Source organism: Abramis brama (genome assembly GCF_963993115.1).
Source record: "Abramis brama genome assembly, chromosome: 21".
NCBI classification, from domain to species: domain Eukaryota; kingdom Metazoa; phylum Chordata; class Actinopteri; order Cypriniformes; family Leuciscidae; genus Abramis; species Abramis brama.
The window spans coordinates 19,910,876-19,937,759 of NC_139983.1; the positions used below are offsets into that span (position 1 = coordinate 19,910,876).

The 26,884-nt window shown below is 36.5% G+C and overlaps 1 protein-coding gene across 1 annotated transcript; it reads left to right on the forward strand.

The window, feature by feature from the left end:
• Window positions 1-26,618, forward strand: stac (SH3 and cysteine rich domain). The gene is made up of 12 exons (XM_084097704.1): window positions 1-345; window positions 5,428-5,782; window positions 9,604-9,633; window positions 13,068-13,168; window positions 16,013-16,094; window positions 16,224-16,330; window positions 20,820-20,901; window positions 21,588-21,655; window positions 22,839-22,933; window positions 24,343-24,394; window positions 24,759-24,896; window positions 24,983-26,618. Exons 1-12 carry the CDS (start codon window positions 238-240, stop codon window positions 25,079-25,081), a joined length of 1,317 nt encoding a protein of 438 aa, XP_083953830.1. The 5' UTR covers window positions 1-237; the 3' UTR covers window positions 25,082-26,618.
• Window positions 26,619-26,884: the final 266 nt, after the last annotated feature.

A 26,884-nucleotide genomic window follows, 5' to 3' on the forward strand; every position in this document is an offset into this window, starting at 1 on the left:
ATACTGACTCTAATGAAGTGAGTGAGTTCATCTCGAGCGGACCGCGTCTCCACTATGCATTATACAAACTGATGGAAACTCGATAAACGCGTGCGATATTGTAGGCTAGCCTACATTCACACCATTTATTCTCAGCGCATTCGGCAGTTCACAACTTCCATCTCAACTCAACATGTAGAGCGCGCTGGCATCCAGACGTACCCGACAGACTGGTGCTGTTTAACTGTTATTATCAACATGATTCCGCCAGCGAACATGATTCAGGAGGACACGATGGGCAAGGAGAACGAACGGGAGCACCGTGAGCCAAAGTCCCCCACATCCATCAGCCAACAGGAGTCAAAGGTTTGAAACACACATCTCATAACAACATCAGTCACAGCAAACCGACAGAGATCTATGTGTAGTGCGCAGTTTAAGAGTCCTTTCACACTTTTACTGTCATTACAGAGACCGCGGAGTGTTGTGACATGTCTTTACCGTCTGTTTTTGACGCTATGTGTGTCAAACTTTGTATTCTTAATAATATTCATTCACTCGTCTGCTGCAAATGAAAGTAGATCTACCACTTATCCTCGTGTTAATTGTGTAAATAAGCGTCAAATACAAAGAGTGACGTTACTATTACACTACTGGGGGCGCGTGTTAACACAGAATCGACATTTTAAATTTTGTGCATGAATTTATTATGGTAGGCTACTTAAATGTAATTGTTCAGATAATTATCATGTCACCCCTATACCTCACTCGCTCTCGTTTTATGTGAAACATTTTAATTCAAAATGGTTAACAAATACGTTACATTTTAATTCAAAGAAAATGGCAAAACAAAGGTAGTAGGCTAAGCAAGGCTAACAAATGTTCAGATTATACAGTTTTGTAATTTAACATCCATTAACATGATCGCAAATATGAAGTCATAGATTAAATTTCACACAGAGTAATTTTCTTCATTTTCTCCCCTGAATCTTTTTTGTAAAGTTCACCATGGCTGCATCCGAGATCGCATACTATAGGCTACTACAATATAGCAGTAGGCGAAAAACAGCTATGTGACAAAATAAGTATGTCCGAATTCACAGTAGGCTACTCATAAAAGAGTAGGCAAAAGGTACCCGCATGACCTACTACTTCCTGTGAGATTCAAAAGTGTGCATATGAACACTTTCCCATGAGGCCACAGGATTTGTGAATGGCAGTGAAGCGAAGTAACTGATGCTGGTAGGTCACTTGATAATGACAGCATGGTGAATGTATTACGTCCAGATTACACCCATACTACACACACTCATGCTATATAGAACGTACTTTTTAGCGGCTATGATGTAATTACTTGTTCAAAATATGTACCTACTCAAGAGAGTATGTGATTTTGGACGCAGCCCATGTGTTACGACATTCCTCAGTCTCTCACACAGTCAATTTTTGGTGAGGTGTTCACCTATCCTATGAAAGAAGAATAAATATTTGATTCAAATGATAATTTTTTTATATTGTTAATATTAAGCATCTGCTGCTTTGTGTTTACCAATAACACTGTGCACATCTCTAAAATAATTCTAATTATTAAACAACCCCATACTCTGGCAACATCCGTAATATGATATTGTTTGTATGCAGAAGCTAAAGTTAGCTTTTCAAGGGGAATTTGTGAAATGGCTGTATTTTCTGTATACAGCTTTTGTATTATCTTGATGTCTATATGTTGTGTATGATTTAAGATGAGGTTGTAGTTGGTGGTATTTTGTCACATTGGCCCTGAGTTTGAGCTCATATGTTTTTCTGGGTCATCTGTGGCCCTGAGTTCTACATTCAGCCCGGAAATGTTGGACAGGTCACTGTGCTTCTAAAGCTCAATGGCAGTTGCGAATTTTGCATATTTATTGTCTTTGAATCAGTAGAGATAAGTCCTGAAAGACAGTTGTGCTTTAATTATTTATGTATAGTTATTCAGAAACTGATTTATTATTTAGATTACTTTGTGTCATTTCCCTTCTCTCCATAAATGCTGTTTGAGAGTCTGAGTGTGAATGTTTTAAATTTGTACATTAATCACTGAATTATGGAGTTGTTTTCTTCACTAAAGAGTCTTGAGGGATTTGTATTTCCTGTAGTACAGTGCTGTTACTGTGAGCACTTACAATTTTATGTTATTTACTGAAGTCCCGTTGAAGTGTTTTAAAAGGAAAATTATTTTTGAAATAGATCAAATCTGAAACCACATTATATTTGATTTATGACTAAAGGCCAGTTTTCATATCAGTTCTTTTGGGGCGTCCATATAAAATACACTGAAAAATATGTCAAATCAAGAATGTAATAGTCTGCTAAAGGAATATGACTCATTAGTGGTTAATGGGAGACTTTAATGCAAAATGAATACATATATTCATAACTTTTCACAGATTTCCAAGAAGCAAAAGGCTTTTAGTGAGAAGTGAGACCATCCTACAGGGTTTTACATCCCGTGTTTGAACCCGGTTATAGAGTAATAATGACTTCTAGAGAGGAACTTGGGCATAATAATCATAACATTTCTTCAGTTTCAGGGCTTGTATTTGCTAATCTATCAAGCATTTCATCTGAATTACTGAACCAAGATCTGGATATTTCTGTCCCTATTAACATATTCATGAGCACATGGCACCTTGAATGGATCCAGGAACACCTTTTATGACTAAAACCCAAAGTGAATTATAATCTCTATGTGTTTCTGTTCTCTACTTTGTGTCTGATTCATTGCTTTGTTTTTATTTGTGTTTGATAAGATGAAAATGTATTACAAGTAAATCAGGCCTAAAAACAAAACACCATAATCTTGTTCCAAAAAAATACCTGACTTGCACCTTAAGCAGCTCCATCTTTCAGAGTTGTCCTTCAGGGTAGAGCAGGACGAGCATTTGGTGCTGACAGCAGCAGAATTAATTCCTAATAGATGTAGAAGTTTCGTGATTTTCTTGAAGTACTGGCCATTATTTTTGGGAGACACCTTCATTGCATTTTAAATTCAAAACTTTATATCCTATGTGAAATTTCTTTAAATTATCTGGTTGCTCTAATGATCATATTTTAGGTTACATTTCCCTCATTAACCATTTTAATCAGTGCAAAAGACTGGGGTAATCATCTATTGAGATTTATAATACTTAATTTCTAATATGTGAGGAACCTAGCCTCAAAAGCTAGAAATAAAGACCCAGACATGTACATTTGTCAGCAGTAGCAGTACATTTGCTCCCCCCCCCCCCCCCCCCCCCCCCCCCCCGTTTCATTAATTTTATTGCAACTGCCAGGCAAAGAGTAACTTGAACTAAGGCATTTTTGGTTTTCTTGATAGCCTGTTGTTTACAGTTTGCTCTGTCACAAAGCAAGTGGCTTGTAAATGTCAGGAAGCACTTATAACCAACCAACAGCACTTTTATAATTGATTTGATGCAATTTACAGGGATTTCAGGTGGAAAAGCTGCTTGTAAGTGACATTGTCTGTAAGTTGACAGTGAACTATGAGCGATGATGGACAGAAGCGGCAAGTCGGGACTCGGGACTAATCAATCTATCACTCTCTGTTGGGCATTAGAGATCAATATAGGTCACCATCATCATCATACACAGGCATGCAGCTCATTAAATACACAGCACTGATTCTCTGTTCTGATTGGTGGAAACATAACGTAAGAGGATTGTCCAAATGGGCCATATCTCTCTCTCTCACACACATTTACGTACATGCATATAAACAAACATACACTTAGGGTTCAGCAATAAGGATGGCCTGATGGCAAAGGGTTTTTTTTTTCTTTGAGCCAGCAGAACAATCACTCGCTTGATCATTAGTTTTGTTGATCTTGTACTGTAAATGTGTTTTTATGCCTCGCAAAATAAACAGAAAGCTTTCTGATGGAATTGCTCTCTGTTCTGGAATTGCAGAATTGACTTCAAAGCATCAGTTAAAAACCAAAAATGATAAACCAGTCATATAATAATTTGCATTATATGTCATATGTCAAACGTGTGTTTGTGAATGTAAAGCTATATTGGAGCTATAAATTATGTGCAGTATAATTTCAGTTAGCCTATTACTGCAAATAAAATAAAAAAGTGATTTATATATATATATATATACATACAGCAAAAAAAAAAAAAGTCTTTTTTTCAGTATACTGTATTTTAAAGATAATTATGTAAAATCCAAATACGTTTTACAGATCTTTATTGGAAAGGGTTTACCCTTTCCTTTACCCTTAATGTTTCATTGAAAAATCATGTTTTTACATGCTTAAAACATGTAAAATAACAATTATTACACATGCACCTGTGGAACAGTCCTGAAGACACTAACAGTTTTACTGGCAGATTTTTTGTCACAATGATATCAAAATTGACACTTACGGAATGTTTCAGGGCTTATTAGAAATGATTTATCATATATATATTTTTTTAAATTAATATGCTCTTGTAACCTTTAATTAGAAAACGTTAACCTCCCCTCCCCCTCGAAATGCTGTCTGTTCTCTTCATGATGTGTTTCTCTGTGGAGTGTGGGGCTAAATATCCTCGACGACTGACTGCAAACTGGCATAAGGATCTTTGTCCATATAGTTAGCAACGCTCAACTTCCACGATCCAATCAAATCCCTCCCTACATTTTTCTCATTCCAGAAGCCATTTCACTCAGATATACATCACAATAGGGAAGAAAAGACTGTCGCACCTTCAATTTCATGCCGACTTTAAACTACTAAACTGGTCTCTCCAATCCTAAATATGTGGCTATAGCCTTACATTTAGAAATAAGTTTATTTGTGTCCCATTTATCACTTTGTTCATATATTGGTAATATTTAAGGAGTTATAGAAAGTAAAGCTAAAACATATGTAAGTTTTGTTAAGTCTGTTAAGATGTATGACTACTCTTGTCTAACCATTTTTATTGAGATTTGAATTGCGTTCCTGTGCACAGTACTTTGGAAGTAGTGCAGGTTGGTGTGTCCTAGAGGACAATTTTAGTAGGCAAAGATAATCCTGGTGGGTGTTGTCAGCTAATTTAGAGGGCTGTCAGGTTAGGTATGACTGATATCATGGGTAATGTGCTCCGCACAAAGAGGTTACGTACCAAGAGACATGACAGCCCATCATTCTCTACTTTGTCTTTTTTTTCCATTTTTTCCTTTAAGCTCAGAGAGTTACATGAACATAAATAATCTGTAATTTTAGCCTTGTTGAGGTTGGGTTAACAAATGATGTCTGGAGAGATCATATAATCATCTGGAGGTTGTTTCAGGGAGAATGCCCTCATTTGACACCAGAAATTACCCACTCACAGAGTTTAATGTTTTGGGGGCTGTTTACACCATATGGAGTTGAGCATTTATCTAAATCAGATGCTTCTTCTTTTTCTTTTTTTTACTCTGTTTTGTGTTTATTTCAGCTGCAGAGGCTAAAGCGTTCACTGTCCTTCAAGACCAAGAGTTTTCGCAGCAAAAGCGCTGATAATTTTTTCCAACGGCCGATCGAGGATGTGAAGTTTCAAACCGAACTGCTCTCGGATGTCAGCAGCAGCACAGGTCATCTGAGCACCATCGGTATGTCCGTCTCAGCCTCCCCAGCGATGTCCCTTCCTCCACCACCCCCTCCGCTGCCCACCGTCATCCCGGGCAACCTACCCATCACAATCTGTTCTCCATCCCGTGCCCCCCGCCAGACGGACTCCAATGCACACACCTTTCTAGAGCACATCTTCAAGAAGCCACAATTCTGTGACATCTGCAACCACATGATTGTAGGTAAGAGGATGTGTTTTATCTTTATATACCGATGACAGGCTCAAGAGTCTCATTAAACAGGAAACACACAAACAAAGCTGTGCTTGTTTAGAAAGAGGAGCATATTTTGATCCCTAACATAATGATTTTAGATTAGACGACTGAACACATAATCCAGAATATTGCATTACCCATCTGTTGTCTGGCCACCAGACGGCAGATACTAATGTTTTGTCACTGTGGACGACGCCAACACACAATGATTTGGCCATTTAGAGAACAGTGAACATTGATAGAGTGGCACAACATAATGAGTTAAAGACTCCATGAGATACAAATTGAATTTTTGTGTCTATTAGTCATTGTCTAATAGTTTTAAGGTCATATGCGAGTGCTCTTTTGAAAGCTTCAAATCTTGTAGCACCGCTCAAAGGTTTAGGGTCGGTAAGAATATTGTTACAATTTACAATGACATATTTTTACACAGTTTTCTATGTTAATATATTTAAAAATTCAGCAGCCATTACTCCAGTCTTCATGATCCTTCAGAAATCCTTCAGATATGCTGATTTGGTGCTTAAGAATTTTTTATTTTATTATTATTATAATCAATGCTGAAAACAGTTATGCTGCTTAAAATTTTTTGTGGAAACAAAATAATTTTTTTCAGGATTCTTTGAGGAATAGTAAGTTATTTGTATTTATTTAGTGTTTATTTGAACTAATTTAAACTACAACTGTGTAAATGTCTTTGCTGTCACTTTTGACCAGTTTAATTCATCTTTGCTGAATTAAAATATTAATTTAAACCAAACTTATAAGTAATATATTATTGCAAAACATGTTTCTGCAGGGCTGTGGCTATTTAAACAAAAAGGATGAGTCCCAGTCCCACCCAAATATCTTGGTTTAATACAAGTTCATCAAAATAGGACAGAGAAGTGGCTTCATATAGGTCTTTAAGGCCCTCAGCTCTTCCCTAATTAAGCCAATGTGTTTTTACTTTTTTGTTTCCAAATTGTATTTTTACTGTTGGAAAGGGCAGTAAGACAAAATTAAGTCACATTGAGGTGTTTTACAGCCAGTTCAAAGTTTCATGCCCCATATTTATGCACCTGTCCAAACTGGATTTGCTTGTCTATATCATGTAAATAACTAAGTTGATTCAGTTTTAAACATTGATGTGGTTTTAAGATAAATATCTCTTCTTGTGTGTGGTGTTTAAAAGCATATGTGCTCAGCTAAGCCTGCACTAGGGTATTTGTGGGTTTATCCTAATAGAAGACAACAAGGGGTTGTGGCTCAGCTTTCAATTTGTGTGTGTGTGTGTGTGTGGTGAGGCGGACAGATGTCCACCTGTTTGAAAAGAAATAGTTATTTATTCCACTGCACAACGGGTGAACAGAACACACACATACACACATTTTTGGAATATATTTATTTAGTGAAATATGTATATCACACACACACACACACACACACATATTGTATATTTGAATACGTATTAAATAGTGTTTTGAGTTTTTGTATGTGAATGTGCAGTGTGTGTATGAGAGAGAGAGAGAGAGAAAAAGAGAGAGGACAAGTGTGTCTTGTCTGGTTGTGGCTGGCATATGGATCTGTCAGGCCTCATCACTTCTTTAGCTCACTAACACTCACTCAGAAGAGCACACTAATGAGGGCAGGGCTCCAAATCCGGTCCTGGCACATCCTCATGAAAAGGACATCATGAGGCCAAATGATGCATTTTAAATCTTTGTAGTAAATGTAGAGAAACCTGAGCTTGCGCAGCACTAGATGAGGGATGATCTGTCGGTTCATTATCCCACAGCATTCTGATTACTGCCATGCAGGAAGGTGAATTTTATGAAATCTCACCAGTTGTTTGGAAAAAATAGCGAGTGGAGGCGGGTAGTTCTTCTGATTGTGTGTCAAGTCTCAATTTCCTTCTGTGACTAATGGGTCATTACTAAATAACTAACCGTGAAATCTCCACATGTGGATTGGGTATCAGGATACCTGTGTGTGACCTGAATCTCCACAGGTAGACACCTGTTTACTTGTGTTTGACCCAAATCTCTACAGGTTGATTAAATATAAGCCCACATGTCACTGACCCAAATCTCAGCATTTGGATCAGATATCAGGACACTGCAATTAATTGGGTTTCAGCATCACGTTCCTTAGTTTTCCATGGTTATTGGTGTTAGCCAATGACATGGTGAATGGGGTATTTGAGCCTCGAGATACAGAGACCTGACCTGTTGCTAAGCTGTTTAGTTCCTATTTTTTTCTTGTTACACCTTGATGAAATAGTAGTATTATTTGTGTGTGTGTGTGTGTTAGTAGACATATTAAGTAGTGTGGCTGTGCAAAGTGTGTCTTTTCTTAAAGGCCAAAATGGAAGAAACACCCACTAAACACCCACTCAGCTCTGTGGGTAAAGAAATGCTTTAATGGCCAGCTGTGCAGCTGTAAAGATATTTACTGACCATAAACTGATTGCGTATTTCTTTCAGAACAAGATTTTAACAAGTGTGTTCTGTGTTAATAATTCTAGATATTGAGTTTATTGCAAAATGTCAGTCAGCAATTTAAAAAGCAGTTTCTGGATCGGAGAGCAACACGTTTTTCATGGTGATGTTCTCTCATGTTTGGATGGAGCAGAGGCATCTATTTCTGAAGACACAGAAACCATGCTGTATATCAAAGTATAAAAGGAGGCTTAGCATATTGGGAATATGGTTGGCTGTCTGTGTGGGTGGATTCCCATTCCATTGGGCAACTGATGACATTAACAACATTGAAATTTAGTCCACATAACATCTCATGCAGCTTTTGCAAGTGCTGTTGAATGATGAAATCATTTTCAAGTCCTAAAATAAAGAGCAAACATTTAACGACATTCTAATATCTCTTTCAGACATTTTATCGAAGCCTGGCCTGAACTAGATCTCACTTTAAAAAAGTGTTTCTAGGCCGTTTACATTATGAAGAATTTCCTGATAATTGTTCTGCCCAGTTTCATCGCTCATCTCCCAGAAAAAGATACTCAACACATAAATACCCAACCATTAAACACATTAAAGATGCATTAAAGATTTTTTTTCCGATGCTGAAGATCAGCTCAGGGATGCATGAGAGAGTCTGGACCGAGCATGTGATGTTTGATTAATCGATGGATAGCTGGAAGCAGTTTGTTGTAGCAGACAGGGGCAAATGAGCCCTGTGACAGTCATTCTCACAACAGCGGGACCTGATGTTTTCACCCTATTAATCATTTCACATTCATATTTTTTTAATAACAAAATTTTCAGTTATCGATTTAAATCTTAAAGCCACTCAAAACGAGAAAATATATTATTTTCTACTCTTTGATCTTGTGTAGTTAAATGAATAGTTCAGCTAAAAAAATTTGAATTGTCATCATTTATTCATTTTTTTCAAACATGTTTCCCACCCCCACCCCCACCCCCACATACAATAAAAGTCATTGTGGTCAAATATTCTTTTGGACCCCACTGACTTTCATTGTATGGACAAAAAACAGATCCTCTTCTCCTCTTCTGTTCCACAGAGGAAAGAAAGTCATACAGGTTTGAAACGACATGAGGGTGAGTAAATGATGACAGGATTTTCATTTTTTGGTGAACTAGTGGTTTAAGGCTATTACATTGCGTCGTTCAGAGAGACTTTTTTTGTTTTAAAAATCAACACATGCGAACCACGAATGAGCTGTAAATAATGTCATGTTGACTTATATGACCACAGTTTAATTTTTTATGATACATGGAATAACTGTAATGCCAGAGGGATTCTCTCCTGTAATTTTTTTTTTTTAGCTTGCCAAGGGGGAGCAGGCAAGGTGTTCGGTAAGTCTGTTCTGTTTGATGATGAATTGAACTCTTTAGAAACCGAATCAAAATAAGATAACCCCCTTCACCCTCCCCCACCCTCTCCCTGCTTCTGCACTCATAATGACTTGTTCAGCACTCTCAGGAAATGCATATGATGAAGTAGCTCTTCAGTGCTTAATAGAATTTATCACTAGAGTGGTCAATATCAAGCCCCGGGGGATTGAGGGGTATGTTTTTGAATGTTATTTCTTGTTACTGCCAAAAGAATATAGATTAAGTTATTCTGTGTGTGCTGTTATTTTCCAGAGCTTTGCTATGCATGCTGATATATATATATATATATATATATATATATATATATATATATATATATACACTCACCTAAAGGATTATTAGGAACACCTGTTCAATTTCTCATTAATGCAATTATGTAATCAACCAATCACATGGCAGTTGCTTCAATGCATTTAGGGGTGTGGTCCTGGTCAAGACAATCTCCTGAACTCCAAACTGAATGTCAGAATGGGAAAGAAAGGTGATTTAAGCAATTTTGAGCGTGGCATGGTTGTTGGTGCCAGACGGGCCGGTCTGAGTATTTCACAATCTGCTCAGTTACTGGGATTTTCACGCACACAACCATTTCTAGGGTTTACAAAGAATGGTGTGAAAAGGGAAAAACATCCAGTATGCGGCAGTCCTGTGGGCGAAAATGCCTTGTTGATGCTAGAGGTCAGAGGAGAATGGGCCGACTGATTCAAGCTGATAGAAGAGCAACTTTGACTGAAATAACCACTCGTTACAACCGAGGTATGCAGCAAAGCATTTGTGAAGCCACAACACGCACAACCTTGAGGCGGATGGGCTACAACAGCAGAAGACCCCACCGGGTACCACTCATCTCCACTACAAATAGGAAAAAGAGGCTACAATTTGCACGAGCTCACCAAAATTGGACAGTTGAAGACTGGAAAAATGTTGCCTGGTCTGATGAGTCTCGATTTCTGTTGAGACATTCAGATGGTAGAGTCAGAATTTGGCGTAAACAGAATGAGAACATGGATCCATCATGCCTTGTTACCACTGTGCAGGTTGGTGGTGGTGGTGTAATGGTGTGGGGGATGTTTTCTTGGCACACTTTAGGCCCCTTAGTGCCAATTGGGCATCGTTTAAATGCCACGGCCTACCTGAGCATTGTTTCTGACCATGTCCATCCCTTTATGACCACCATGTACCCATCCTCTGATGGCTACTTCCAGCAGGATAATGCACTATGTCACAAAGCTTGAATCATTTCAAATTGGTTTCTTGAACAATGAGTTCACTGTACTAAAATGGCCCCCACAGTCACCAGATCTCAACCCAATAGAGCATCTTTGGGATGTGGTGGAACGGGAGCTTCGTGCCCTGGATGTGCATCCCACAAATCTCCATCAACTGCAAGATGCTATCCTATCAATATGGGCCAACATTTCTAAAGAATGCTTTCAGCACCTTGTTGAATCAATGCCACGTAGAATTAAGGCAGTTCTGAAGGCAAAAGGGGGTCAAACACAGTATTAGTATGGTGTTCCTAATAATCCTTTAGGTGAGTGTATATATAACAAGAATAACTTGTCATAAACATAAACTGAGAGAAGTAGCTCCAGTTACAAAGTTTTCCGCAAGACGCATGCAGTTTTGTTTATTAATCGCTAAAAGTTATATGGTGTATGTACCTTTAAAGTTAATGAAGACAGCTATTGTGTGTGCTGCTGAGATATAGTATACAACTGGAAGAGACACAGATTTTTACTAATAGGTGATTTTATTCTCAAGCTCGCTCTTGGGAAGCAGCTGGAAAGACTAATGACTTTAACACACCTTTTTTTTTCAGTAATTAGTATTCATTGTCTCACCGCAATAAAATATTTTATTGCACTTTTTTTAATTTCTGTAAGCAATTAGGCCTTATTAATTCTTCATTACCTAAAGATCATCAAATAAGCATGCATTAAAGTGATTCATAATTTGTGATGGGAACGAGCTGATTTTCTTTGGGTAATAAAACATTCAGCATAGATTAAAGGATTTTATTATTATTTTATGGCACAAGAGTGTTGTTACTGGAAAAAGCAGAGAATGGATGTTGTAACATGCTGTCCCTTGGTGAATTTATTTATCATTTTGTTTACATTTTGTATGCAGCTTCAGAGTTTCACTGCTTACACATAATGACTTTTGAGTAGATTTACATTCCCTGCTTTCAAATGAACAAAAATGTTGTGTACAAATGATAGCAGGCAAAGCACACATGCATAGCTGCTTCTTCATCCTTCCTCTAAGTCCATCCATAAAACGTCTAAATCAATAAAACCCTGCCTGTAAGTACATGTCCTGCACAGCAGGTGTGGTGATATCAAATGCTGAAACGAGCAGGAGCAGGATTAAGGATTCCTGTTAGATAAGAAGAGTGCTGTTTTATTAGATAGCTTCTTGTACATGTGTTCTGAAACTTTACGCTTGGCTATTGTTTGTCTTCTGCTGTCTCTGTTAAAGCAACACTAAGGAACATTTTTTACCTTAAAATAATGTTTCCAAAATCGTATCAGTGGTTCATCAAGTCATAAGGGTGAAAGGCACTTCTGGATTTGCTTTGCAGCCCTATATCTGATATAACCGCACTATGCAAGTTTGCCAAACCGGGTCGCGTTTCTGTAGTTCGAATGAGACATAAGAAAACTACAAATTTGACTTGCTTTACGTCAAGCGTTACAATAGTCATTATTTAGTTTTCCTTCGTTTCTGATGTCGCAATACATAATACTTTCATGAAATCATGCAGCATACTCTACCTTGTCTGTGGACATCGTTCATTCCAAAGCTGGCGCTGGATAAACAGCGAGCGTGCGTGCGACGGTAGGCTGCGGGCGGCGAAATTATTTACGACAGCGGTAATGGACAATTCCGCTTCCAACCTGTAGGGCGACCGAAGAGGAAAAGTTCCTTAGTGTTGCTTTAAGCTTAGCAACAGCATTAACACCTGCATTTTCCAGTACTACTAATAAGTTTGGATTCTGCAAGTGTTTTTGGGACTGTGAAGCCATAATTTGATGATCGGCTTATAAGGGATATTCTTTTTAGTAAAAAGAAATGTAGAATGATGACCATCCACCTGAACACTTGCAGAATTGCACCCCTTAAACCCTTTAATAAGAATATACAAACATTTAGAATTGCTAATTAAGAATTAATAGTGGATGGAAAAGAACAAACTGTTAATCTTGATTATCGAATTTCGCAGCAAAACTGCACATGTGGGAATTTCTTACTCTGACCTGTATTTATTGATCACTTTTTGTTTTGCAGTAATATAACATTGTTTTTTTTTTTACAAATTTGTTCAATACATGTTCAATATGTTTGACTTGTAAACCTGATATTAACTCAATATGACCTCAACTTGCTACTAGGCACCAATGCTAAGCTGGGGCTCCGGTGCAAAGCCTGCAAGATGGGCATCCACCACAAGTGCCTGGATGGAGTTGGACAGCAGAGATGCATGGGGAAATTGGTGAGATATTTTTTACTTTGTGAATCGAGTATTTGTCCCCCCCCCCCACACACACTTTGTTTGTTTTGTTGATATTTGGTTAATCATGGAAATTAGTGTTCATGTTCATTTGTTGCTCAGGTTGGCCAATGTTTGTTTGCCGTACAAAAAGGTGCTGAATCCAGCTTCATACTTATAATTTGTAATACCACTTTCCTGTTGTTACTTTCTGGCAGTAGGTGAAGATTTGTGTTTGAGTGTTAAGATATGTTACTCTTGAGAGTGTTATTTTTGGCGATTTGGAGGTGTGATTCATCAGTCTGTCTTTTCCTTCTGTGAATTGCTGAGTGAGTATGAATGTTAATGATTCTCTGGTGTGTTCTAGAGAAAGTGAGGGAAAGGAAGGATGGGATAGTTGATATGGAATATCAAGATGCATCTATCATGTAAACACCTCTGTGCTTTACTCGGGGGACCCACAAGTCACGACTCTTATGGGAAATTCACACGCCCCCCACACACAGGAAAAAAATGGCAAGAAGGAAAAAAGTGCTAAAATTTCCATCGGTTTTCCCATGGTTTCACTACGATGCCAGAGTGAGTCAGGTTTCTCAGTGTGACTGACCATGAGAACAAGTTCACAGCTTTCACAAAAAAAATATTATCTATTACTATTGTAGATATTTTTTGTTTACGTCTGGGATAAAATCAGTCAAATAACAGATTATATTAATACTGAGATCAAGATATATTATTATATATGTAGAATTTTTACTTTTGAATACACAAAATGCCGTTCAAAAAAATCTTACTAATCCCAAATATTTTTTTGACAGAAGGCACTTATGCTCAAGGCAGCATTAATTTAATTAAAAATGCAGTAATTCATTAATATTGTAAAATATTATTACAGTATTATCTGATTAGTAAGTAATTTCACATTTGTTAGGATGAATACAGTTGTTGAATGACAATTAACCCAGTTACAGTTCACCATAAAGCACTGCAGAAGCAACTGTTGAAAAGAAAACAAAAGAACTTTGGGTAGAATCGCCTTTGACCAATGTTTTTTATTCTTAGAACCAAGCACTTTTGATTCTAGAACTCTACTATTAGATCTTCAACACAGGAAGTGGAAAAAATGCTGCGCTTGTGCTTCAGATGGTTTGGCAGGTTTGAGTCTCCTGATGATGTAGTGGGCTCTCATAGATGGAAAATATAGCTGTGGGGGGGCAGGATTAAAAAGAGAACAACTCCCCACAGGATTCGACTCTAATTCCACTTTTGCTCTAAACTGGACAAGTTGCTATTTTAAAACTCTGTTTATTTCTCTTGGCTTGTCTGATCAGTGAGAACCTTTGAGTGCTTTTCAAAAGAGTGCTTTACTACCAGTCCTGATTGTTAGTCAACCATTAAAACTCCCATTATGTACAAGTGGTGCAGCTATTGTTGTTCAACTTAATCACATGGACGGTTTTTCGGTTGAGTCAATTCTGTATTTTAGGGCACTCCCAGACATGGTGCACTTTTGTTGAATGCATTTATTAGCATCTACTTCAGCACTGAACATGTCTCTTTACATGATTCCCCTAGTGAGCTCTTGGAGAAATGTGAGGTAGTAACACTGGAGAGCTTCTCGCTGGGTTCGAGTGGTACTTAAATTAGTCCCCAACCCCAGTTGCTAACGAAGAAGTCTTCAAAGCAGATTTGTGATGCTGATTGCGTAGGTAGACACTCTGCCTGGACTAAACACAACAAATACTAATAAGGGCATAGTGAGGTATCTTTCTTAGGGTATGTGTGTGCCTGGATATAATGCTGTAGGAGCTTGTTCTTTGTTAATTTAAATCACTGAATCTCGGTGTAAATCTAGGCTATCTTAAAGGCATAAAATCATTCAAATACATTTAAAAAGCTTTAATCAAATTAATTTGCCTCGATAACAGTCATTTATACAGTGTGCGTGAAAAAGATATTGAATGCTATCAGACTGACACTAGATTAATAATTAAAGAGTTAACCTTTTAAGTCATGACAAACCAGCTGTTTTACCAGACATGAAGCAAATGTACAGTACACTGATGCAGCAGCTATAAAGAGGCCACTTTGTGTGAGAACACTTGGAACATTTATCTGTGTATACTAGTGCATATTAGGATTGAGAAATATATAGTTAAAATTATATCTCAATATTTTGATTGATGAAAAGTAATGCATATCTTACGTATATGCTGCTCTGAAATTGATTAGAGGAACCAAACCATCATTAAATAATCAAGGCATGTTTTCACTCACGGGTGATATGAATGATATCTAATTATTTTCATTCATACGCACCAATATAACAGTACATTATAAACACCAATATTTATATTACCAATATTATTTATCATCTCTTTATTAACAGGGTTATAACATTAATGACTCTAGGAAATGTATTTGGCAAAAAAAAAAAGCATATTAAAATCATAGTAATTGTGAGTCTCTCTGAAATTTTCTCAAAGATTTTTTTTTTTTTTACTCATTTCAATCTTAAGAATCAGCTTGAAATCTTGGCATGGCACGTAACATGAGACTGTAGCAGTGTCAGAAATTAAACAGAGCTCAAGCTAAAATGCCACTGAAGGTATGTGTTCGGTATGTTGTGCTATCTTGCGATTTGTTTACATTTTTATTTGATGTTGGGTTCTTTTTTTCATGATAACCATTTGTTAACAATAACAACCAATTGTTCAGATTGAGAATAATTGATTCAGGTATTGTTTTTACATATCCTTATCAAGGTGCCCATGAAAACCAATTCTGTGTATAAAAAGTTAATTAATGAAATAATAAAATCCACTGATCCTGTTTGTTTGATTGCAGCCCAAAGGTTTTCGGAGATATTCTAGCTCCCCTCTGCTGATTCAGGAACAGTTTGGCTGCATTAGGGAGGTTATGCCTATTGGTGAGCAATGTGCAGAATTTCATTTATTTTATTTTTTACTTTTGCATAATATGGCATAGCATCACCAGCTTGAACATCCTGTTCACTGACATTTTGTAGCATTTTGACGTATGTTTTGTTTTGTCCTAGCCTGTTGCAGTAGAGTTGACCCGGTGTATGAGACTCTGAGGTTTGGAACCTCTCTGGCACAAAAGAACAAGCGGACAAGTGGATCGGAGTCACCACAGAGAAACTCTGTAAGAAACACTTGTTTAGTTGTATCCCTTTTTTCTCATACCTTTTAAAAATACATGATTGTAATTAGTGTTTTTAATTGAAATATTTAAAATATATTTAAAAAAACATTACTGTAAACCATTTTTTTTTACCTACAAAATTAAATCAACTGAATTTTCAAATATTCAAATAATTTTTTGTTTTGGAAGTTACATTAAAAAAAACAATAATAATAATAATGCATTTTATTTAAGGCGCCTTTCAAACCACTCAATGTCACCATACAACAAGTAGCAGCAATAACAATATTAAAATAGAAAATAACAGTAAATAACAATGGCAATAAAAAAGTATTAGATTTGAGTGCACAAAGTAATCATGGAAGATAAGCAATTCTGAATAGATGAGTTTTAAGTTTGACTTTAAATTGAGCTAACGAGTCTGAATTACGGATGCTGACTGGGAGAGAATTCCAAAGACCAGGAGAAGCACAGCTAAAGGCCCTATGGTCCATGGTGGTTGGGCAAGCAGAAGGTGTATGGAGGAGACCCAATGAGTTCGAGAAGGGGTGTAGGGCTGTACGAGATCTGAAAGGTAAGGTGGAGCGAGGTTATGAAGAGATTTGTAAGTGAGGAGGAGAATTTTAAATTCAATCCGGAATTTGATAGGGAGCCAATGTAGCTGTTGAAGTGATGGGGTAATATGTTGAATAGCTGGAGTTCGGGTTATGATACGAGCTGCAGAATTCTGAATCAGCTGGAGTCTATGAAGAGATTTGTGTGGTAAACAAGATAAAAGAGAATTACAGTAATCAATGCGGGAGGTGACAAGCGAATGAACAAGAATAGCGGAACTACGCGGAGTGAGAAATGGCGAGCAATATTGCAGAGATGAAAATAACAAGACCTGGTTATTTTATTAATGTGAGCTTCAAATGAAAGGGTGCTGTCGAAGATGACTCCCAAGTTCCTAACCTGGCGGGAATGAGAAACGGAAGAACCGTCAATGGATAAAGGACAAGCCAGGACAAGCGGTCAGTCTGTGGAAACGGCGAGAGCGCGCAGGTGGTTTTTCTTAATATCCAGTTCTGTTGTTTCAGTTTACCATTTGAGTCAAGCCGCGTCTGGAAAGAATTGCAGTTTGAATTTTATTGCACTTAAGTCCAACAGCAGTTTCGATTCCTCCCATTTGCGGATTATTTGCTTTTGCTGGGCCGAGACAGCAACTGTTAATAAACTGATATAAACTAGAGAAGATTCAGGACAGGGCCAGGACAGTTAGTGCCAATAAGGAGTACTTCAGTCTTACTGCCATTAAGTTTGAGGAAGTTGGCAGAAAACCAGACATTTATTTCGTGAAGGCAGTTGGTAAGACAGGCAGGGGGGAGAATGGAATCAGGGTTTGTAGATATATAAAGCTGTGTATCATCAGCGTAACAGTGGAATTTAATACCGAATTTGGAAAAGATATTACAGAGTGGGAAAATCCAGTCTAATTGGTCTCTGACAGTTAGAATGGATGCAACGCTTGTGTGTGTGTGTGTGTGTGTGTGTGTGTGTGTGTGTGTGTGTGTGTTTGTGTGTAATGGTTTGACCTACATTTTGAGGCCCCAAAGGGTGCATTCACACTAGTCAATCTGAACCATGCCTGAGCACATGTGACCGCTAGTGTGCCCGGACGCGGTTCGCGGTACACTATAGTATGATCGCTAACCGTTGATAGAGCACGGAGTAGCTACTACTCTTGTGTGCGTTACTGTCATCATTTCGACAGAAAACATCTTCTATTACTGTTTGGATAGTATACTTTTATAGGGCAATCGTGTCAGGGCACTGTACAAGGCAACTGTGCCTTGTGTGAGTAGGCTACACCCTAAGTTTGTGCTAGGCAGTTTACCGATTCAACTGATAGGGTACAACAGGGCTAAAGGCGCATTTTACTTTATTCTTCTTCAAATCACTAGATGGCACAAAAATTCACCTCAGCACTTTTCTTAATAACTGCTTTTGATGATGCACATGGAAATTTGGCTGATCCTTGACGTAATCCCGGACAGCGACACAAAGTTGATTCTGTGCTAATTTGATCTAATATTTCATATATTTTTTTTAAATGTAGATTTATGTAGCAAATGATAATCGATTAAAATTGACTATATTTTGAGACAAAGGTCTTCTTAATGTTTTTCAGTTTTGTTCAAGGTAATTAAAGCAACAGTTTTTCTATAATGGAAGAATATGTAAAAGTATGGTATTTGGGGTAAAAGGCGCCCCTGCTGTTGGGGCTAAAAGCACAATAATTAATATGATAATAAATAGCTGCCTGACTTTTCCTTTTGTTGACATGAGAGTTAGATTCAGAAGGTAAATATCATATATTAAGTTGGGTGTCCACCATAGAGATAATCACCATATTTATAATGAAACCATCATATTTAAAAATATGCCATTAATCGTATCATATAATAAAATATCATATATACAGGGTGGGCCATTTATATGGATACACCGTAATAACATGGGAATGGTTGGTGATATTAAAGTCCTGTTTGTGGCACATTAGTATATGTGAGGGGGCAAACTCCTTAAGATGGGTGGTGTGTACTAATATATACTAATGTGCCACAAACAGGACTTTAATATCACCAACCATTCCCATGTTATTACGGTGTATCCATATAAATGGCCCACCCTGTATTGTTACTACTGTAAAGATATATGAAATTATTATGGCACCTCTGACAATGCTACTTTTTCAAATAATTTTGTTCCTGTGTTTTTTTTAATGAACTTATTTTAATAAGAGTATATTTACTGAAAAAAAAAAAAGATTCATCAAAATTGGATATTATCAAAACGTATTACTTTAGCTTAAGTATTTGTATGTGGGGTAAAAGGCCCACCTTGCCACCTCATACATTTGTAAGATTTTTAAACAAATCAACCCACTTTTATGATTTATTTTCACACAAAATCTGTTGTTCCATCAATGTTCAATTAAAACATATAACGGTATATTTTTTCTGCAATCATACACTATTGGAGTAGTGAAAAGCACATTATTCTTAAGGTGTGCCAATGTCCTCTATTCAACATAAACATACTCAAATATTTTTGTATTAAAAATGTAAAAATGCGGAAAAGGCTAGAAAATGTCATTTATAATAATAGTTGTGTGTGTGTGTGTGTGCGTGTGTGTGTGTGTGTGAGAGAGACTGGTGTTTGGGTTAAGATGATAATAGTAAACATGCATCCATCATTTACCGGCAGACAATCTGCTTCAGTTTAGGCTTTTAAAAAGATTGATAACACATTTTAATGTGCATTTGCTTGGCTGTGAAGTGAAACTCTTGTTAAAAAAAAAATGGTGATGATTATTATGATTAATTCAATGAAACACTCAAGACAATTAAATTTAATCTCTTTAAGCTTCTCTTTGCTCAAGTCATAATTCACAATTATTATTTCCTCTCTATATAAAAAGTGCTTCTTCATTCTTCTATTTAAAGGGCTAGTTCACCCAAAAATGAAAATTCTGTCACTAGTTACTCACCCTCATGTCGTTCCAAATCCGTAAGACTTTCGTTCATTTTCGGAACACAAATGAAGATTGATTTCTGTCAGCTTTGACAGCTTTCATTGAGAGCTACGCAACTACCACTTTGACGTTTCAAAAAGTTCATAAAGAGATTGTAAAAGTAATTCATATGAATCGAGCGGTTTAGTCCAAAATTTCTGAAGACACACGATCACTTTATATGATAAACAGATTGAATTTTGGCTTTTATTCACATATAAATTTGTGGAACATTTGTGTTCCAAAGATGAATGAAAGTCTTAGGGGTTTGCAACGACATGAGGGTGAGTAACTAATGACATAATTTTTTAATTTTTGGGTGAACTATCCCTTTAAGACATTATCACACGGATCTGTTTCTGTAAACCACTGTTATAAAACAAGAATGTTGTCATCATTATGTAATTTATAGCAACATCTTTGGTCCCTGTCATATGTACTAAATTTTATTACTTTATTACATTTATGTTTTTTTTGTACTCAGGTTTTCAAATCTGTGTGTTCATGTGAATGTTTAAACCATCTAATGTGAAGTTACTATGGTTGTAAGGGAATCTGAGAGTCCCATATGTAATGTTTTACTGCTTGAAACAAACACAGACACACACACCCTGGAAGGAAGTGATGGTCAGCTTCAGATAATGTCTCTCTAAAGCAAATATGACCAAAAATGGAGAGAATGAGATGAAAGAGAGAGAATAGACAGAAGAATCAACAGGATGAAGCCAGGGTGAAATAAATCAACCATGAAATTATTTGCAAATAAAAGATAAAAGCATAATTTATATGGTATTTAATAAATCTCTCAATAGTAATGTTAACATTAAACATTTTACGTCTAAAATACATAACAGACAAAGACATTTGTTAAGACACATTGTGTTCATATATGTGTATTTGAGAGAATTCATGTGTGTTTACTCGTTTGTTCAGACCAGTGACGTGGCTCAGGTACCAGAGGAAAAGGCGGCCCACTGCAGTCGTGCTCAACTCACCAGGAAACCCAGTGACAATGGTGAGAACATGTTAAAAAAACTTTATTTGTGGACAATTTGAGCTTTCCTAAATAAGAATAAATCCAACTACAAATGTAATTTTTTTTAAGATTCATTTTTTTTTTTTTTTAAGTTTTTAAATTCTACAATTTTCTTATCAAATACATTATTTGTTATTCATTTATAAGCATTATTTATTGTCAAATTCTGCGTTAAATCACCCTATGATAAAACTGACCGAGCAGAAACTGCTCATGCTTATCTGCTCATCCATCCCACAATCCTCGGTTTAACTCCACACTGCCAGCTTCTGATCAGAGACATTACTCACACTTATTACCGCTTAAGCCTAAATGGCACACAGTTGTTTGGACAGACTGTGATATAGTATCAGAAAGTCTTCAGTTCATCACAGACTGACCCCCAGCTTCAGTGAATTCATGTGCCCACGACTGTGCTTGCTCTGGGAAGAGAGACAGATATTTTTTTCTCTGGTGCCAGCATGACCAAGAAACTATGATTTATTTTTGTCTAATCAGTCCACCACTCTGACCAATGACCCACAACAACAGCATCATTAATTTAACATCATGCAATAATAAGAAAACAAGCAAGGTTTGTTCTACAATGAGTTGCTCGTTATCAACAGATCTAAACTTGAATTACAGTCTTTACTCACTGATTTTTACTGTACTGTGTGTTTTAGTTTTTACACCCTTGGAGAATGGAACAGAACATTTTCATATTGCTGAAAGGAAATCAGAAGAATCATCTGTAAGCATCACAAAATCTCTTTTTACACACTTTGTATAATCTTTTTTTATATTGTTTATGCCATGTATGGCTGTCTAGTGTCTATGGGTCAGTCAATATAGGCACATACCGTAAGTCTTGGCTACCAAAAAGCTATTGTACTTTTGCATCGTTATTCTCCACGAAAAAAAAGATAGAGTTCATTGAGTTGTCATAAGACAAATTAAACAGTAAAACAAATATGAGTTGCACTACTGTTAGAAAGGTGGGGTCAGCAAGGTTTTTTATTTACCAAGGATGCTCAAAAGTAACAGTAAAGACTTTTCATTGTTACAAAAAAATTGTATTTCAAAGTTTTCACAAAAATGTTAAGCAGTGCAACCGTTTTCAGCATTCATGCTAATAAAATGGGTTATTTTGCACCAAATCCGCATATTAGAATGATTTCTGAAGGATCATGTGACACTGAAGTCTGGAGTAATGTTAGAGAAAATGCACATTTGTGCAATTGGACTTTTGACTCAAAACTTAACAGCTACTGAGCTTTAACCATTATGACAACTAGCCCTGTTTCTCCCCTGTTTGTTACTTTCTAAAAAATAACCTTTTTCTGCTGTGTAGCACAGAGGTCTTGATATTTTAGGGCAGACGAAAATAATTTTTGCAATGAAGCTTAGTCAGAATTTTAATTGGTTTGTGTCAATTCTTTCTGACGTTAATATGAGGCAGCTAGCTGCACTTCATTCACGTGTGTGTGTGTGTGTGTGTGTGTGTGTGTGTGTGTGTGTGTGTGTGTGTGTGTGTGTGTGTGCGTGCGTGCGTGTACTCATACTTAAAAATTTCCCAGGAGCTTGTGGAAAAATTCCAAATTTAAGAAACGCATCCACCTTAGCCAATGTCTGCAGCCCAGTAATGTTTGCATTCTGGAATCTGTCTTTATTTAACTCATGCTTCTGGCAATAATGTTTTATTATTAATATTTTCCTTTCATTGCATTACATAAATACAATCTGAAATATTCAATAAATTCAGGAATGATTCTATAAACTAGGAATTTAACTCTAAAACATTAAACATTAACAACTAACATTAAAAGTTTAATGTAATTTTTTTCCCTATACACATTTTTAGTATAATGTCTGTTGGTTTGTGATGTAATTTGTAAGAATCTTTCTGTTTATGTCCCTGTATGTTTAAACTGTAGTCAAACAGAGAGCTGAAGAGGGACCCCCTGCAGCTCAATACTTACGTGGCTTTGTTCGGATTCACCCAACAAGACAACCAAGACCTGGAAATGAGGTGAGAAGAAAGCATTTTTTAGATTTCAAAGGAGGCAAGAGCTGCTGTTCTATTCCTTTCCTATATTTATTTTGTGGTATCAACAGCAGATGGTAGTATTCTACTAACATCTATAATAAACTTCCTTTTCCCTCTCACAAACACACACACACTAGAAATGTGCTGAGTTATTCAGTGTCACAGCTGATTTGAGTCTCTCTCTCTCTCTCTCTCTCTCTCTCTCTCTCTCTCTCTCTCTCTCTCTCTCTCTCTCTCTCTCTATTACCGCCCAGTATATCCTCAACAGGATATGCAATCGGTTGTCACAGGAAGGCTGTTGGCTGTCTGCTGGACAACTTCCTGGTGATAAGGATTAGCTCAGGGTTTCTTTTTTTGCAGAACGCCTACCTACATTGACAAGCATACTCTTGAATAAACATGAGTTTTGATGGGGAAAAAGTTTTCAGTTTTCTGCCTAGACTGATTTTATGTTTCTATTCATCATCACCAAGCTTTATTAAGGACACACATGGTCCAAAACACAAACAGTAACTGACAACAAAACAAAAAAACAATTTGTTAAATAAACATTTAAATAAATTATTAAATAATCATTTGTTCAAAAAGATGCTGACCTTGTAACTAAGGTGCGGCCACACTGGACTTTGAGCATGCAAAATTACTTCAGAATACGGGCAACTGCACAGGGTTTCTGTTTTTGATAATAAGTTATAAATAATAGATAATTATTATAATAAATTATATGAATGAACGTCAATGGCATTTTATCAGTGCAACTCTTCCTTGCAATAAAATTACAGGTTGAATAGTGCCATAGTACTATTTGTAATGCAGCTCACCACCAATTAAAAAGTAATGGGGAATTAAGCTTTCAAGCTTCAAAAAGAACTCAAATCATCGTAAAATATCATTGAAGTGATCTATACGAGTTTTACTCTACATGAGTGCTATATTCCTGTCCATAGAGCGCTATAAACATTAAAACCTGTATAAACATTAAAAGTCCATTACCATAAACCTGTGGTTTTGGCAGATGTTAAATTGACAGAGTTTGAACAGCTTGGTTTGGTACTTTGATTGTGACCTCTGTGTTATTGTCCCTGCTCAGACTGATTCTGAATGCACACATTTCTCTTTACAATCGTTCACACAGTAACACTTTCATATCCTTTGGTTTAGGTCTGATTCTCAGAACCTCTCCGGGAATCTGAGGCTGCAAATGACTGTTGACTTTAGATCTCTTTGCATGTGCAGTTTCATTCTGGCCTCGTGTAATGGAATGAGGCCATCGCAAAAAATTTTGTCTCATCAAAGCTTTCAATCCAAAACTAATTCCAAAAGTAATTTCATATTATTGAAAGGGGATGTAATGTACTCATTTGTCCTAATGTGTTCCTGTCTCCCTGCAGACCCGGAGATCGAATAATCCTGGCAGATGATTCCAATGATGACTGGTGGAAGGTAAAAATCATGACAGATTTGCAGACTTCCACTTTCATGGTTAAAAATTGATTCTCTCTTTTATGCGACGTTCTGAAGTATAGTGCTATTTGTAATGCTGTTCACCACCAATACATGGCCAACATGATATCTGGTTGGTTCCTTTGAAGTATTTCGAAATTGAATACACAGAACTTCTTAGTGATTAGTCAAACAGGAGAAAATAAATCTTTTTTCAATGCCCTTATCCATGCAATTACAAATTGATGAGGAAAAAAGCTTTCAAGTTTTATGTCAAAATTATTACTTTAATCAATAGCATATTTTAACATACATTTTTGTGAGTTCAAATTTTTGTTCTTGTGTATCTTACTTATAATTCCAGGGTGTGATTGAAGATAGAATAGGTTTTTTCCCAGCATCCTTTGCACATCAGGTGAGGGCAGGCGACAGGGTGTTCAGATGTCACCGAACCTTTATTGGCTGTAAGGAACAAGGGCAGATCACCCTGAAAGAAGGACAAGTGAGTACATTTAAGCAATTGCTGTAGTCTAATGATTTCTAACTTGGATTCCCGCCACAAACAGCTTAATAATGCTGCACTTTCAGATTTGTGTCAGCAGTGAGGATGAACACAATGGCTTCATCAGAGTAGCCAGTGGAAAAAAGAGAGGATTTGTGCCCTGTGACGTCCTGGAGAATATATGAAATGAAAGAACAGAGAAAAGAAATGGTTTGGTTAAAGAAAAAGACTTTCCAGGGCGACGACTCGTGCAACCTGTAGGATGAGCAGACACCGCAGGGCTCTCAGGAGGGATCACAACAGCCCTCTTCTAACCCCTGTCTTCCTCAGTGACAAAGGAAGAATGTACACCGACTCCAAAGAGTATTTGGACACCTAAAAATGCATTTCATTAACTAACAAAACCATCAAATCATCCGCAAACAAATGATGCCAAGCTTTTCTCTGAACAAATTTCACTTTTCTAAGCCATTTTTTTTCCTACAACTTTTAACCAAATAGTGTCAAGGTTGTTGACAACTAGAAAGTATATGTATTATATCATTTCAAACTTGAACCTATATTTCATTAAACGCCACTTGGTTTGATATTTTGATATCTAATGCAATGATATGCATACTTCAAGTTTAGCTTATATGTCCAAATACTTTTTGGGGCCCATTGTATGCGTGTTTCATTAACTAATGAATGTAAGTCATATTTTTTCTCATCTGAGAGAATTGTGTTTTCTGTATTTCATTTATTGAATGTTAGTGTAAGGCGTCAGCAACTGCAGCAGTTTTAACGATCAGCTATTCACTATAGCATTTAAACTCACTTCACACTGTTTTGAAATACTGTAATTGTTAAAGCAACATATTTAATGCTTCAAATATTTCCATAAAATCAAATACATGTCTGATTCTATATAAATGTTATTTTTTTCAGCTGTTTTTTTTTTTTTAAATAAATGTACAGGTGTTTTTCTTTTCTGTTTGTGCTATCATTAACACTTCAGAATTTGAATATTTATTTTTATTTAACTTAATTAGCTTAACTTAAGTTAAATTATTTAACTTCCAAAATGTTATTTTCCACTCATGCTTCTGAGAACAGAGCAGGAAGGAGCAGAGCTCAGCTGTGTCAGGATTATGAGTGTGTTTAGATGTTACTTCTAATACAAAGCAGAAATAACATATTCTTTGATCAAACGCACCCTCTGGACTGTGATAAAACCATGTGGACAAGGGTTTCAGCCAACAAATCTTGACATGTTTTTAATGTCCTAGTGTGTTCAGCTGTCTCGATTCAAACATTTGATATGTGCTAGCCTACATGTCACACTGATTATCTTTTATTAATAAGTAAACACAAGGCATTATAGGAAAAGAAACAGTTGTAATGTTCAAAGTTTGAATATTAAAAGCTAAATGAAGCAGAAATATGTATTTGCTGCACATCACAGCAGGTATGACTGAAGAAGATGATTATAGTAAACCTTTTTAAATGAACATTGTTTTTTTTAAGTCTTGTCATGAAAGTATAGACATTACATTTAATTCAAATGATCCATAATCTCTCTTACCAAGATGTTTCACAGAGCTGATATATACATTTTTCAAAAAAGTTAACAACTTGTCTGGTCTTTTGATATTCTTTTATTTTGAGTTAAATGACTGATTGCATCGTCATGATATTTCTGTGTATATACTTTATGTACAGAATTAAAGTTTATTTATTGATCTTATTTGTGCTGTGCTTTATTAAAATAAGTCATGCATCACATTTAATAGACAAACAGATATGAAATATTTTGAAATACCTGTATACCTATATTATCTTAAGCTTCCGTTAAGACAAAATAGCCCATGTACAAAACATTCCTGCCGTACTAAGTACAAAATAATACTGCTCACTTTTAAATCTCTACATGGCTTGGCTGTTATCTTTGTACCCTACACCTCGACTCGTTCACTTCGGTCTTCAAACTCCGTCTTTCTCTCTCTCTC

Excerpts from the sequence above, each read along its gene's own strand:
- stac (XM_084097704.1), top strand. The coding sequence starts at position 238 with ATGATTCCGCCAGCGAACATGATTCAGGAGGACACGATGGGCAAGGAG. Across the intron at positions 13,169-16,012 it reads AGAGATGCATGGGGAAATTG|CCCAAAGGTTTTCGGAGATA; the intron begins GTGAGATATTTT and ends GTTTGATTGCAG. Across the intron at positions 22,934-24,342 it reads AACCAAGACCTGGAAATGAG|ACCCGGAGATCGAATAATCC; the intron begins GTGAGAAGAAAG and ends GTCTCCCTGCAG.